The sequence below is a fragment of the Penicillium soppii genome (assembly GCF_028829465.1).
Source record: "Penicillium soppii strain IBT 18220 chromosome Unknown utg000007l, whole genome shotgun sequence".
In the NCBI taxonomy this organism is placed as follows: domain Eukaryota; kingdom Fungi; phylum Ascomycota; class Eurotiomycetes; order Eurotiales; family Aspergillaceae; genus Penicillium; species Penicillium soppii.
Genome location: NW_026643237.1, coordinates 2,292,223 through 2,305,151, shown reverse-complemented (window position 1 = coordinate 2,305,151; position 12,929 = coordinate 2,292,223). Strand labels below are relative to the sequence as shown.

Sequence of the window (12,929 nt, the reverse complement as noted above, 5' to 3'; positions counted from 1 at the left end):
CTTGTAGCTAGGTATAGAACTTGGCTGCTCTCTCATCCGCTTGAGCTCCGTGCTTTATCAATAGCTCTATCGCTTGTATCACGCGTTTCCTAAACCATTTTTGTCCTTTTGCTTCCCAGTCTAAAAAGTCAGAGATGATGTTAGCGCCACAATCTTTGCAAAATTGTGGCCCAGCTTCCAATAGAAGCTTAATGACATCATAGCGTTCCATCATGTCATGAAGGGAATACTTCTTTTGTAAATTGTGAAATGGAATGCTCAGATAACAATCCCTCAATTGGAGATCAGCGCCATGGATTAGGAGTAGTTTTATGCCCGCGCATGCTTTTGCGAGGCTTTTGGAATCTACTGCGTCATAGAAAGCCGCAGAATGTAGAGGAGTCCAGCCGCGATGGTTTTGTGCATTCACATTCGCACCATGTTGCAAAAACAGCTGGATAACACTTGTATCGGGTAATTTGGTGCAGCTATGCATAAGGGCATGCAGAGGCGTATCTCCATCTGATGTCTTTGAATTCACGTCTGCTCCATGCTCAAGCAGCATTTTTATTACGGTAACATTAAACGACGGAGATAGATAGACCATGTAATAGAGCAGCGGCATGAATCTATAAATCTGGTGGTTCGGATCAGCGCCAGAATCGAGCAGCAACTGAATCACAGCCACGAACTCGGTCTCGCTCTTCAACCCCTCCTGCTTGTGTTGAGAGGGCTGAATGGGACTTCGTTCCATGATTCTATTGATCACAGCAGAGGCCAGCGGTGTTATCTTACCCATCCCCATTTGATTCACATCAGCTCCGCTCTGAATGAGTAACTTGGTATGGTGGTTATCCCCCCGACTAGCAGCACGCCCCAATGGTGGCATAAATTTTCCGTCGTTTGGGTTGGCTCCGTGTTGTAGAAGCAGCTCAACAATCTCTGTGGGACCAGCTTCCATGGCAATGAGCAAGAGCGTCTCGCTGTCAAAGGCTATATCCATATATTTTATGTCAAAGGACTCGAATTTGGTATTCGCATCAGCATTGCGTGACAGTAAATGTTGAATATCGTCCTTGCGTCCTTTAATTGTGAGCCAAGGGAGCGATATTGCCAGACAACGTGTGTCTGTGTTTAGAGCTCATGAATAGCGATGTTGTAGAGCCGGCGGTTGACTCTAATGAGGGATAATCTATCTTCGTCCCGCGGTAACAAGCTGGCGATAAGACAAATGAGTTCAGGAGGCAAGGAAAGAAAAGACATTTTGGTCAATGTGTTGGTCAAATACTTGAGGGGAAGCGGCAAGAAGAGTGTTGGAGGTTGTTCAGTAATCACGAATGGCTGAAGCTTGAGTTGAGTGGAAATGACTGGACTTTAAATTAGCCACGGATGAACCAGATCTATAGAATCTTAATATTGAGAACGGTGTACAAAGGTGTACAGCTTAGGGTCACACAGTTAGAACTTTGTGCGCCGATGCCTGACTTGGCCTGCATTTGAGTCTCCTTTTGGCCGCTCTCAGGACTGTATATACAGTGCATCATAACCCTATCGATAACGTCGCTTTTAAGTCATGAAAATCTTTGTACCAATCGGACCTCGCGTAACTTTGATCTCGTGCATGTTGATGTTGAACCATCCCATAGTGCGTGTTGTTTGAATAATCCGAAAATAGCGTTTATGGGAATACTCTCAACAGAACAATGTCAGGGGATAATTAGCAGCTAGATAGTCATGATTCAAGAGAGACCCCAACGAAGGTTCAAACCGACAAGAAAAGAGACTGATAGAAAGACATATAGAAAGCTGTGAAGATCAAACCTGAATATGGCATGTCGCCCGGCTTTCTCGATGGAATATATATGGAACTTCTTGAATCATTGGAGGATGGACGACTTTCGATTCTGGTCTTCTAATACTTGAATGAAGCAGAGGGTTCTGTCGTTGTTGACAGACAGGGATCTCTTGGGGGAAAGCCTTCTAACTGTAGCTACGACGGCATGACAAACATGGCTACATGCATGTAGTAATCAAACGCATAAATAAGCAGATGCTGCCGTATCCAACGACTTTCTAAGTAATTTTTCATTTTAGACGTACCATTTCACTAATCTTTCATCATTTATCAGTAATTAGCTAGATTATACTATATTTTATGATTGAACTAGTATGGACTTTCGGAATCCCTTAGTTAGCTCTTGGTTAGCTCTCACTTTCATATCAATCTATTCCGACATGATGTCAGGAAACGAGAGGATGACCTAGAAGCTACAGTGGCAACCTAGTCACATAGACTTGTCTAGACCTATAGAATGAATAGAAGAAATGACAGAGAAATAGATTTCTTACAACCAGAAATGTCAAAAGAACAGAGCAAGTAGAGACTGTGTTGCCGTGTAGTAGATAGCGGGGTCAATGGGATATCTGGCCAATCAGAGCCAATGTTTCAGAGCTCCATTCCAAATGACGAAATGCATCTGCGCTTGGCATCAACAACCACTCACACTTATTCGCGATACTCACAGTTATATGCAGATATGGCAAATGTTGCATTGATCGGTGCTACGGGCATGGTGGTAAGTGTTAATTCTACGTCTTCACCCTTCAAGATAATCTCCGCGAAAAGGCCTTCGTTCTGTCAAAGCTAACGCACATCAGGGCTCCCACATCCTCACCAGCCTAATTGCCAACCCCGCCGTGACGCGTGTAGACACTATCTCCCGTCGCACCCCACCGGCCGCCAGTGGCACACCCCCAGCAAAACTCACCAACTTCGTCTCCAGCGATACCGCCACATGGGCAAGCCAGCTCTCCTCCCTCGCCCCAACCCCCAGCATCTTCATCTCCGCCTTCGCAACGACCAAAGCAGCCGCCGGTGGCTTTGATAACCAATACAAGATCGAGCATGGGCTGAATGTTGAATTGGCCAAGGCTGCACGCGAAGCCGGCACCAAAGTCTACGTGCTCATCTCGTCCAGTGGCGCCAACAAGGATTCCAACATCGCATACACGCGCATGAAGGGTGAGATCGAGGAAGATATCAAGGCGCTTGGCTTTGAGCGCACGGTTATTCTGCGCCCCGGTTTGATTGCTGGTACTCGTGAAGAGAGCCGGCCCCTTGAAGCCGGCATTCGGTTCGTCGCTAACTGGGCTGGCAAGCTGCACTCCAGCCTCAAAGATAGTTGGGCGCAGGAGGCCAGTGTTATTGGTAATGCTGCTGTTGTTGCTGGTCTTAAGGCGCTGGAGGGCGATGTTCCCGCTGGCAGTGAGAAGGTTTGGACCTTGTTCGGCAGCGACATCATGCAGTACGGTAAGGAGGGTTCGTCCTGATGGTTTGGAAAAGTGCGATTGAACGAGTGACATTCTACATACCGCCTATACCTTTGTGTTCATGATTTTATGCTGCTGTCGAAAAAGAAGCCAAATAATGTGGATATTTATTACTGAATCGATATACTACTGCAACTGTGCTTCGAACAAGCCGTGTCTCAGAACGAGAGTACATGTCTTATGCATCCAGCAAGCCTACCATCTCCAACGAGTCCTTCCAGAGTCTAGCTTCATCCTCGGGGCTATACATGTGGCTAACATAGCCTTCTTCCTTCGGGTCAAGCTGCACCTCCGCACAATCATCCAGATATCGCCCCCCTCTTCCTTCCCACTCCTTTCCAATCGCAGCCCAGACTGACGTGGCAGCACCCTGCTCAAGGCTTTTCTGAGTCTTCATCAACGCCTCATTTTGGAGCATTGCATCAATGGTCTCCGCAGAAAGAAAGTGGCCGAGGCCAGTGGCGATAAAGCCAGGATTGAGGCTGGTGGCATGCAATCCGCGAGATCCATAGCGGCGCTCAATCTCATTAGCCGTGTATATGTTCGCGGTTTTGGATTGGGCATAGGCAATCCAGTCTGCGTAGCCTCCATTCTGCCAGTGGTAGTTATCAGAGGAGTTAATTCCATGAAGCCTAAAGCCAGAAGATGCCACATTGACGACCCGAGACTGGAACTCCGGCGAGGAAGCAGCTAGAAGAGCAGGCTTCAGGAGTTGGAATAGCAGGAAATGGGACAGATGGTTCGTTGCAAACTGCAGCTCAAAACCATCGTTGGTCAGGCGGAGGTCGGGTACTGCCATGATACCGGCATTGTTTATCAGGATGTTCACGTTCTCGGTCTTTGAGAGAATTGTCTTTGCGGCAGTGCGAACACTGTCCATAGAGGTTTGGTCCATTTCGACGAGCTCCATTTGGTCCGGCTTGAAGATGTCTGCCAGGGCGGTCTGAGCCTTGCTCAAGTTTCTCGCTGTCAGATAGAGGGTTGCACCAGTAGTTGCGAGGGCTCGAACGGTTTCAATTCCAATGCCTGAAGATACACCGGTGATGACGACAACTTTGCCTGTCAGCTTTTCCTCCATTTCCTCATCTTGGATGATTTGGAGAGCAGTTGGGCGGACATCTCCGGGCCCTTGAGGATTGGAATGAGCTGCAGCGTATCGAGACATGGTGTGTATATAGCAGTAGAGTTGGATGGATATGAAAATAGTAATGTTTTCGAAGCTTGTTGGACATTTTGGAAGAGTTCCTTTCGCCTTTTATGCCTCTTTAGAACAACCTTTCTAATGTTCATGGACCACGGCATGATTTATATCCAAACAATACTCTCGCTGACCTTTTTTGCCATTATTAGCATAGCGCAGTAAAACCTCGGAGTATTTAAACTTCAAAACTCCGATTCCTCGGATCCACTGGCTGACGGATTTTACTCGTTTGGGTCTAGCTTGCCTTGTATGACGGTGGGGGCCGATTCTCTACTCCAAAGTCTGTACCCGATTGATCTCACTTTCTACATACTGCAACGCAAACATGACGTTCATATCAGGAAATGATAACAATGGAGGATCGGAGACTATTGAGGAAAGGAAGTTGAGGAAAAGAAAGCAGAATCGCGAAAATCAAAAAGCGCGCAGTAAGTACTTTCAGGTCATTTTCTATCTCATTTTAAATACATAATTACTAACGTCTAACGCGTTTTTAGGGCTGCGGCTGAAGTCCACAAGACCATCCGACACAAAACTTCAAGATCCATATCGTATACATTCCTGGCGGCTAGAAGCCACGCGAAGAGAACCAACTAGGCAATCCAGCAAGCCGGACACGACTCCTTCTGAAAGTCCCAAATCCTCGGACGAATTCGACTCCGAGTTTCAATCAATTCTGGATGAGTGTTCAGGCTCCCAAATAGTCTCGAGAACATTAAAATCATTCCTCCAGCCGGAGCGTTCTATATCAGCCGACCACCTACTCCGCCTCGTACATTGGAATGTATTTCGAGGACTATTCGACAACAAAGTCACTCTCGGAAACTCAGTTGTGGCACTAAGATCATCATCCAGTCACATCAAGAGTTTGGAGGATGTCTTTTCCCAATATTCACTAATCATCCCGAAGGGGAGCCTCCCTCCTTCTCTCGAATTGACACAAAGCCAAATGAGTCTCGTGCATCCTACATGGATCAATTTGCTTCCATTTCCTAGGATGCGGGATAACTTGATCCGCTGGGAGGCATACTTTGATCATCAGGACTTCATCAGAGACTTGATAGGTAATTTGCTAGACCCAGTGATGATCTCCTCGCAATCCCCGATGCCGCCCCTTGCAAAAAGGAATGTGGTGCCTCGCAAACTTGACATCATCTTCAATGATGATCTTGATGAAATCAATTCCACACGGAATGGTTTCGTTCTATGGGGAGACCCCTTCAGAGAGGAAAGCTGGGAGGTAACACCGGGTTTCTTGCGAAAGTGGCCATGGGCAGTCGAGGGATGTGAGAAACTGATACAATCAACCAATCGATGGAGAATGCTGCGCGGCGATAAGCCTATACTAATAATGAACATCGCTAAGAACGAACCTGACGACTGTACATGGGGTTCCGAAGCTGGTCAAAGCGCAATATAACGGCACAAGTGTCCACGCAGATATATCGAACGGATAAATTAGTTTTCGCAATAATTAGTTCCATATTTACAATCATTGCTCAATACAATAACCAAATGCACCTAATCCTTGTACGAAACATGAGTTCCATCCTCCTTAACATGAACACTGCGGTTCTTCTTCGGTGTGCCACGAGAACTAGAAGCATCACGCTGCCGGTTTCGGTCAGGGCCTCCTTCAGTCGGGCCTCTCCAAGCACTGACATCCTGGTTGGCTGGGCTCATGTTCAACGGGTCATGTTTGCCTGCCTCCCTGCTCTCCTGCTCGCTAGCCTGATACTCGGTTTCCGGTGATGTGTTCGACGGATCGAATGCGGAGGGGTGCTTGGCAACTTCGCCGTCAGTGCCGGATTTGGTGGTCTCTGAGTGCTCTGGATTGAGAGTTTCGCGGTCTGGCACTTCTTCTTTCTTGGAGCTTGGGGTTGTGCTAAAGGGCGCTTTTGTTGCTGCGGGAGCGGTGCGAGATAGGGCGGGCTTTGAGAGTTGGGAGCGGGTTGCTCGAGTGGCTTGTTGGCCGGTTGAGATAATTGATTTCCACATTCTGTTCGGTGTGAATGTGGTTGTTTGGAAGGAGCTTAAGATGCGATTGAAGCAGTTGCTTTGAATATATTATCGTAAAGATTTGTCTGAATGTAGAATATGTATCGTGGAATGGATTGGGAAGCAATTGACAATTATGATGAATGATGTTAATTTTAAAAGAAAACTATTGCAAACACTATTTAAGCTACGTGATTCTTTTCATTCCTTGTTCAGAGCTAATCGAATCATGTTGACGTCAGTCATGAATTTCAGTCGATTACTTAATCATGCGACCCACCTGGGCAGCCCTAAGACGCTCTCCATAATTGAAAAGGAGATGGACCAGGTCTGCAATTTGGCTGCTTGAGTGTATCAATATCATAATATGATCTGTTGCAATTGTTTATATGGTTAGATAAATGACATCTTGAGCGACATTTCATTGCGCTTTCTGCGCCTCGAATCTGGCCCTACTCCGGCGTCCTCTGCCGACACCATTGGGTAGATTAGATTGCATGATCTCAATTCATGCCCTAGCAAAAGAGATAAATGTTTACCTGCGAGATGAGTCAAATTTCGCTGCTGCGCCGCTGCAGCTCACTCTGGATACATCGAGTCAGTGAGTGGCAAAGCCTAGATCAATGCAGCGTGATCCTTGGCACACTGTGAGATAATGTCATAGTAAACAGGACTAAGACATTTCCTGGTTAATTATTGTTTTTTGTGTACATTGAATGCGCCGCAGGTCGAATGAGAGGTGGTCAATATCGATATAAGCCCGGGCAACATGCGGATGTGAGGGTCTGTGTGCAGAAAGCACGATCTACCAATGAGAAACGGGGCCCAGTCTTATTCAACGCGAGTGCTGAGGAGAAGCACATGTCTCCGTAATGCAGGAGGGGTGGGGAATCGTAATCGCTAGTTGCATATGACTAGCATCCCGGCCAATAATTACGATTGGACGCTTCGCCGGGCTGCAGCTGAGGATAAGTCTATGGCCAGGCCAATCCCCGTGCCTCGAAGGAGCTTTTAGGCGGTGGCATTTTGGTTTTTCAACGCCAAAGGTAAGGTGACCATTAATCATTTGTCGCAGGCTAAAGGCAGGCGTGTGAACGCTGCGGGAGCCTCCGTTCACCTTAAGATCACGGGATCACAGGAGCCCGACGCTGTGGGAGCCTGTATGCGGGTTCTAGAATTCAATTTCAACGTTGAAGCACGAGCGTTCTAGGTTCATTGCAGACAGAATTAGCCCGCAATAGCTCCAATCTAATCAAAAATGCTCTGTCAATTCACCCGGCAACTTCGCTTGTTGGGCAAAAACCATAGCCATGCTTTTGCAGCGCCCTCGCCCTGATCCTTGCCAGGAGAAAGTGTGGTACACTAAAGCTAATCGAGGGAAAATGCGTAGTAAGATGGAGCGAGAGGCAAAAAGGCAGGGGGGCTCTGGAAGTTGATTCGAGACTTCTTTTCGGGTTGGATGTAACGAGCTGGCCGCAGCACCGAATTGATCCACCGAGTGTGACAGCCATTTTGCGGCTACAAGCCATCTCCAGGGATGTGGGTTGCCAACTCAACATCTTGCCATGCATCAGCTTCCTGGGTGGTGGCTCCAGGCGGCTTTGAGCGGCGTTTCCCGACGATCTCGTGTTGAGTTAATGAACTGCCCAAGGCAGACCGGACAGGACGGCACGCAGAGAAGCCTGCAGGATTTTCCCTTCCAAATTGGGAATCAGTCATCTTTCGTCATTTTCAACAACGTGAATGGCATCTGAACCCCCCGGTGGGGCAAGCATAGAATTGATAAACAGCGACTCACAGGCTTCGAGCCAGCCTTCGCTACCAAAAGAAACAGGCAGCGAGCCAGAAAAGACGTGCCACGTCAGAGTCTCCGAGCTTTAGTGCAGCTGCATGTGGTTGAGCAGTGTGTGGAAGGTGTCACGGTTCGTATCTAGGGCGAGGACCGTATGTATCAATCCTATCCTATCGTTTGCGCCAAATGGAGCAAGTGGATGACGATGGACACACCCACATGAGCGGGGGCAAATGCAGGATTCTTCTTTGCAGGAGTCCAAGATCAGCTGAACGAAAACGGATCTATCTAGCCTGCATCCCTAATTTTGGGAGTGGAAAGCAAAAGATCCAATTCCGCGGTCCGTGTCACCGAGCCCAGGTGCCAATGATAGAGCTTCAGTGACCCAAACATTGCCACTCTGGAGAGAACCATTGGCTGATAGCCACGGACCGGAAAGGTGCGGCAGGCGTGGAACTAAGACCAGGCCTGAATTTCGATAGATTTGCAAATAAAGCTCGGCAGAATAACGCAAGATGACAGGGGCTAAAGGTTGCAACCACATGCTCAGACCCAAGACCGGTATCTTTGAGTGGCCAAATATAGAAGGCGTAAGAGCCATGAAGCATGAAGGGAACAACCCGGGATGCGTATGCGTATTCAATCACACAGACAGTATTATCGGATATACACTTCTGTGGATAAAACATTCCTTTCGGTCAGTGACCCATGTCAAGGGTCATTGTAATGGAAATATTGGGCCAATCAATAATTTCACACGTCAAAAGATTGCCTCGAGATAGAACATCCCATTGCAGTGGATCACAAGGGGGCGTGCATAGTCCCATCACATTCGCGAAGGCAGTAGCCTTTCTGTTGCATATAGACAGGGTATCCCTGGGAATGAAAGCCTGATTATTGCATCAATACGACAGCTGGCAGGTGCCGAGACCGACTCGGCCGTGCAGGATCAGCCATGCAAGACCCAACAGCATCATAGGAGTGCTAGTCCATGCGAACATCATCCACATGAAAGCGGGGAGAAGCAGGCAGCGACGGTGCAGCAGACGGCATGATTGCAGTAGCCGAAACTGGACATTGGAGAACGATAGCCATAGATTGAGGGATTTTCCACCCGTCATCGTACATCACTATGAGGAGGAACTTGCCACGGCTGAAGGTTGCATGCATCCATGAAGCAACCGGTTGCTCATAGTGGCTCCGTTCGAGATGGCAAAGCCATCATACAGTACCCACTGCTCGGAGAGCTTCTCACAGCCAACCAGATCAACGGTCAGGCAGATGCGATGTGAAAATGGCGGACTAGAACCCACGGATAATAAGCAATCGGGCACTGACAACCGTCGATCAACAGTGAGACGATACAAACATGGAGAAAGGAGCCATGGGATACAATCTTCGTCCGAAACATAAATAAGAATGTCAACACCCCCAGAATGCCGTGAAATTCCCAATCATCCCTCCGGTTTCATAATTCAAGTCTGCAATCTTCAAGCAAGGCCAATAGACATCCTTCAAAAACAGGATTTCATTCAAAATCTGTTTCAAATTTGTTGAGCTGTCCCGAACCCTTCAAAAAGATCAGGCAAAGGTCGACCTATCAAATTATCAAATCCATCAAGCGTGGGTGTACTTTCAGTGCAACCAATAATAAGGCGTTGTTCAAGCTGAAACACAAACGGAGAATCCTGAGCAAGTAGGTTATGTCGTACTTGCAGATTATGCAACGCTAATCAATCTCATAGACATGTGCTTTTACAACCAGAAGAGATTTGCGTGTGGGGACTGGAGCTGGACCAGCTTTGCTCACCGCTGCAACTATGAATATCGCACCGGCGAAACATGTGGAATGAGACTCGTCAACATGACTGAGGACGATTGCAGTAATTGTCGGCTCTGTGAAAAAATCGAAACCAAGTTTCGTCGTCGTAGCGCCGAAGTCGACCGATTGAACAGATGGAAACGAGAGGGGGCCACCCTGGTGGCTTCGATGGATCGATCTTACAAGCTCATTATGGACCTGGACAAAGAGATCCGCTCCCTGCAACAGGAAAGGGATGACCGCAGGAGCACTCTTCTGAGATAGGATTGGCTTGGAATTGCAAACGGGTGTTCTCTTTTTCTTTTCTCTTTTTTTCTGGCACGCTTACAGCGATTGTACTGCCTTGTCTCAGTGTGCCTTCTTGTCCTGTTGCTTTTTTGTTGTCTACCACTTGTTCGTAGGTGGGTTTTGCAGCGAGTTTCATGTTTCACCATTTTGTCCGCGACATCAAGTCCGAATCGAGTTTCTGCAAGGTTATAAGAAAATCACATCGCCTTTGAAACAATTGACAAGAAGTTTGATTGGTTCAAGCTCTGTAATGTTTGCTGTTCATAGGCTGTTATGCTCCCATGGAAAATGACAATAGGGACTAGCCAAATCATAAGCGCCGTATTTCCTATCTGAGCGGTTCCCTGAGACAGACGGAGTCTCACAGGGTGAGGGGTGGCATCTGCTACAGCTAGGCAAACAAGGCATTGAAGCTTGTATAAGTTGAAATATTGACCATTGACATTGTCGAAGAATCCTAGATCTGGAAACAACGGTATCAGAGCGAGGGCACATACCTAGTGCGAGATGCCCCTCATCACCACACGTGATAACACACTGCTTATATAACCGTTAAGGATCACCGGGACAGGCCGATCAGAAAGACTGCAAGTGAGAATCTTTGGCAAAAGATATTAGAAGAAAGTGCAGTTTGGCTGAAATAATGCCTACCTGGGTAGGTGGCTTGTCAAAATATTTGTACGGGGGAGAGTACCTATACGGTTAGCTCCACTTTCCTCCTATAACGCTAGCTCAGAAAATAATGCTTTAGTCGAACCCTTTAGATCTCTTTTTTGATCTTCGATTGTGGTGAATATTGTGGTGGTGTAGTTGTTACTGCATGATTATTTGAAAGAAAAAGGAAAGGGATGTCGAGGGTTGGCATGCGGAGCGGCGAGGTGGGAGATATATATAGAGAGTTGGTTCGGAGAATTTAACTTGTGCGGGCAAGAGCCTGCATGCCCCTAAGCATTACCACCACTCTTCAACCCAACTTTGTCCATCTATTGGAACATATCTACGGCAAACATAGTCAAATTGGGATGCAGCACTCGAGAACAGCGTTGAGACTGGGCCGATGTGCATGCCACGTCACAAAAGAACAACAAATGCAGAGACAATTGGTAAGCAGCTGCATGCTTGAAGAATGCAAGGTGAATATTCTGCTGGATTGAAGCAAACAATAAGGTGGAAGCGGATGATTATGGTCAAAGTATGGGATTCAAGTATCTGAAACGGAAAAAAGAACATGAGGATTAATCTATTTTATGTCGCCAGCCTCGGGCTCATCATCGACCTTAGCCAACCCTTGTTCCCGAAGAAGAGCATCAATCTCATCCGCAGTCCATAGGTGGTGGTAGATCTTGCCATCCTTGGTCTTGCCCACTGTTGCAAACTCGACTGCGTAGGGTAGGATTGTCAGCATGAAGGATCAAAGTGCAGATAAGACGTTCGAGCAACCCACTCTTCTCACTGCTCAGCTTCGTTGAGTCCATGGTCTTGCTCAGGACCTTGACAGCCATGGCACAAGCCTCCTTCAGGTCACAATCCTCCTTGTAGTCTTGCTTGAGGAGACTCTGTGCACTTGCGTTGTTCGCGCCAACACTGGTGGCCTTCCAACCTCCGTAATTTCCACTGGGGTTGCTCTGGTAAAGCTGGAACTGGCGGAGGTGGTCGTATCCAGCGTAGATGAAGGACACACCGAACGGACGGAGACCACCGTGTTGGGTATATCCTTGTTTCAGATCACACAGCCGACGAACAAGCTGCTCACAGGGAATGTCTTCGTTGTACGTAAGAAGGTAGCGTTGGGCATTTTGACGGGCGTAGTTGATGAGAATGTTGGCATCGGCGTTCATACCCGCAACGGCGCAAATCATGTTACTGTAAACTATCAGCTATCCATCTCATTCAAAGTATAGCCAAGTAGCTATTCCGAGTTGAGACAGAATTCCAGGTGTCGTACTCATTGATTGTGTAAAGCTTCTCAGCGGAGGTGTCCTGCTCTAGCAGCTTGCTGGTCACCTTTCTCTCGGCAGCGAGGACAATTCCATCCTTGGCTAATATTCCAAGGGCTGTACCGGCATGCGAAATAGCCTCAAGCGCATACTCAACCTGGTAGAGACGACCTTCCGGGGAGAAGATCGTAGTCTTTTTGAGAGCGTCATAGGTTAGCTGGAGCTGCACAAATGGAATGACGGTGTGCACAAACCCTAGAATCGTATCTCCGAGACATCGTGTATTGTTAAACAAAAGCAACAAAAACTCAAAAAAGGGCCAAAGGTGTGTTAATGTTGCAAGAGATGTGATTCAGGATGGTGAAGGTCGGTGATGAAGACGTAGAAGCTCCAGGCAACTCGCCCTGGCGCGTCCTCTGTCATCCGCCAAGCTCGGACCACCTCACCACACCAAAGCTTCAAGTGCAACCATTTTACTATTCTCCCCCGCAACAACTGACTATAAAGCCATTTTTTGCATTAAATCTGCAGCTTAATTGATCGGGATTGATAGCCATGCTCAAGTCAACACATGTAGCTCCC

The 12,929-nt window shown here is 47.5% G+C and overlaps 10 protein-coding genes across 10 annotated transcripts; 3 read left to right on the top strand and 7 right to left on the bottom strand.

Moving 5' to 3' along the window:
• Positions 1-7: 7 nt before the first annotated feature.
• N7529_010143 (ankyrin repeat domain-containing protein) lies at positions 8-1,242 on the bottom strand (the record flags this gene model as incomplete). Its single annotated transcript, XM_057245670.1, has 2 exons — positions 8-1,054; positions 1,156-1,242. 2 exons carry the CDS (start codon positions 1,240-1,242, stop codon positions 8-10), a joined length of 1,134 nt encoding a protein of 377 aa, XP_057093933.1.
• A 1,274-nt stretch (positions 1,243-2,516) lies between these two features.
• N7529_010142 (uncharacterized protein) lies at positions 2,517-3,309 on the top strand (the record flags this gene model as incomplete). Its single annotated transcript, XM_057245669.1, has 2 exons — positions 2,517-2,555; positions 2,638-3,309. The coding sequence occupies 2 exons, from the start codon at positions 2,517-2,519 to the stop codon at positions 3,307-3,309; spliced, it is 711 nt and encodes a 236-aa protein (XP_057093932.1).
• A 178-nt stretch (positions 3,310-3,487) lies between these two features.
• N7529_010141 (uncharacterized protein) lies at positions 3,488-4,474 on the bottom strand (the record flags this gene model as incomplete). Its single annotated transcript, XM_057245668.1, has 1 exon — positions 3,488-4,474. One exon carries the CDS (start codon positions 4,472-4,474, stop codon positions 3,488-3,490), a length of 987 nt encoding a protein of 328 aa, XP_057093931.1.
• A 361-nt stretch (positions 4,475-4,835) lies between these two features.
• On the top strand, positions 4,836-5,930 carry N7529_010140 (DUF3425 domain-containing protein; the record flags this gene model as incomplete). The annotated part of the gene is made up of 2 exons (XM_057245667.1): positions 4,836-4,938; positions 5,008-5,930. 2 exons carry the CDS (start codon positions 4,836-4,838, stop codon positions 5,928-5,930), a joined length of 1,026 nt encoding a protein of 341 aa, XP_057093930.1.
• A 101-nt stretch (positions 5,931-6,031) lies between these two features.
• Positions 6,032-6,508, bottom strand: N7529_010139 (uncharacterized protein; the record flags this gene model as incomplete). The annotated part of the gene is made up of 1 exon (XM_057245666.1): positions 6,032-6,508. The coding sequence occupies one exon, from the start codon at positions 6,506-6,508 to the stop codon at positions 6,032-6,034; it is 477 nt and encodes a 158-aa protein (XP_057093929.1).
• An 835-nt stretch (positions 6,509-7,343) lies between these two features.
• N7529_010138 (uncharacterized protein) lies at positions 7,344-8,019 on the bottom strand (the record flags this gene model as incomplete). The annotated part of the gene is made up of 2 exons (XM_057245665.1): positions 7,344-7,625; positions 7,870-8,019. The coding sequence occupies 2 exons, from the start codon at positions 8,017-8,019 to the stop codon at positions 7,344-7,346; spliced, it is 432 nt and encodes a 143-aa protein (XP_057093928.1).
• A 7-nt stretch (positions 8,020-8,026) lies between these two features.
• Positions 8,027-8,227, bottom strand: N7529_010137 (uncharacterized protein; the record flags this gene model as incomplete). The annotated part of the gene is made up of 1 exon (XM_057245664.1): positions 8,027-8,227. The coding sequence occupies one exon, from the start codon at positions 8,225-8,227 to the stop codon at positions 8,027-8,029; it is 201 nt and encodes a 66-aa protein (XP_057093927.1).
• Positions 8,228-9,202: 975 nt separating this feature from the next.
• Positions 9,203-9,421, bottom strand: N7529_010136 (uncharacterized protein; the record flags this gene model as incomplete). The annotated part of the gene is made up of 1 exon (XM_057245663.1): positions 9,203-9,421. The coding sequence occupies one exon, from the start codon at positions 9,419-9,421 to the stop codon at positions 9,203-9,205; it is 219 nt and encodes a 72-aa protein (XP_057093926.1).
• A 743-nt stretch (positions 9,422-10,164) lies between these two features.
• On the top strand, positions 10,165-10,386 carry N7529_010135 (uncharacterized protein; the record flags this gene model as incomplete). The annotated part of the gene is made up of 1 exon (XM_057245662.1): positions 10,165-10,386. One exon carries the CDS (start codon positions 10,165-10,167, stop codon positions 10,384-10,386), a length of 222 nt encoding a protein of 73 aa, XP_057093925.1.
• A 1,264-nt stretch (positions 10,387-11,650) lies between these two features.
• pre9 (proteasome core particle subunit alpha 3) lies at positions 11,651-12,625 on the bottom strand (the record flags this gene model as incomplete). The annotated part of the gene is made up of 4 exons (XM_057245661.1): positions 11,651-11,790; positions 11,855-12,273; positions 12,356-12,540; positions 12,602-12,625. 4 exons carry the CDS (start codon positions 12,623-12,625, stop codon positions 11,651-11,653), a joined length of 768 nt encoding a protein of 255 aa, XP_057093924.1.
• Positions 12,626-12,929: the final 304 nt, after the last annotated feature.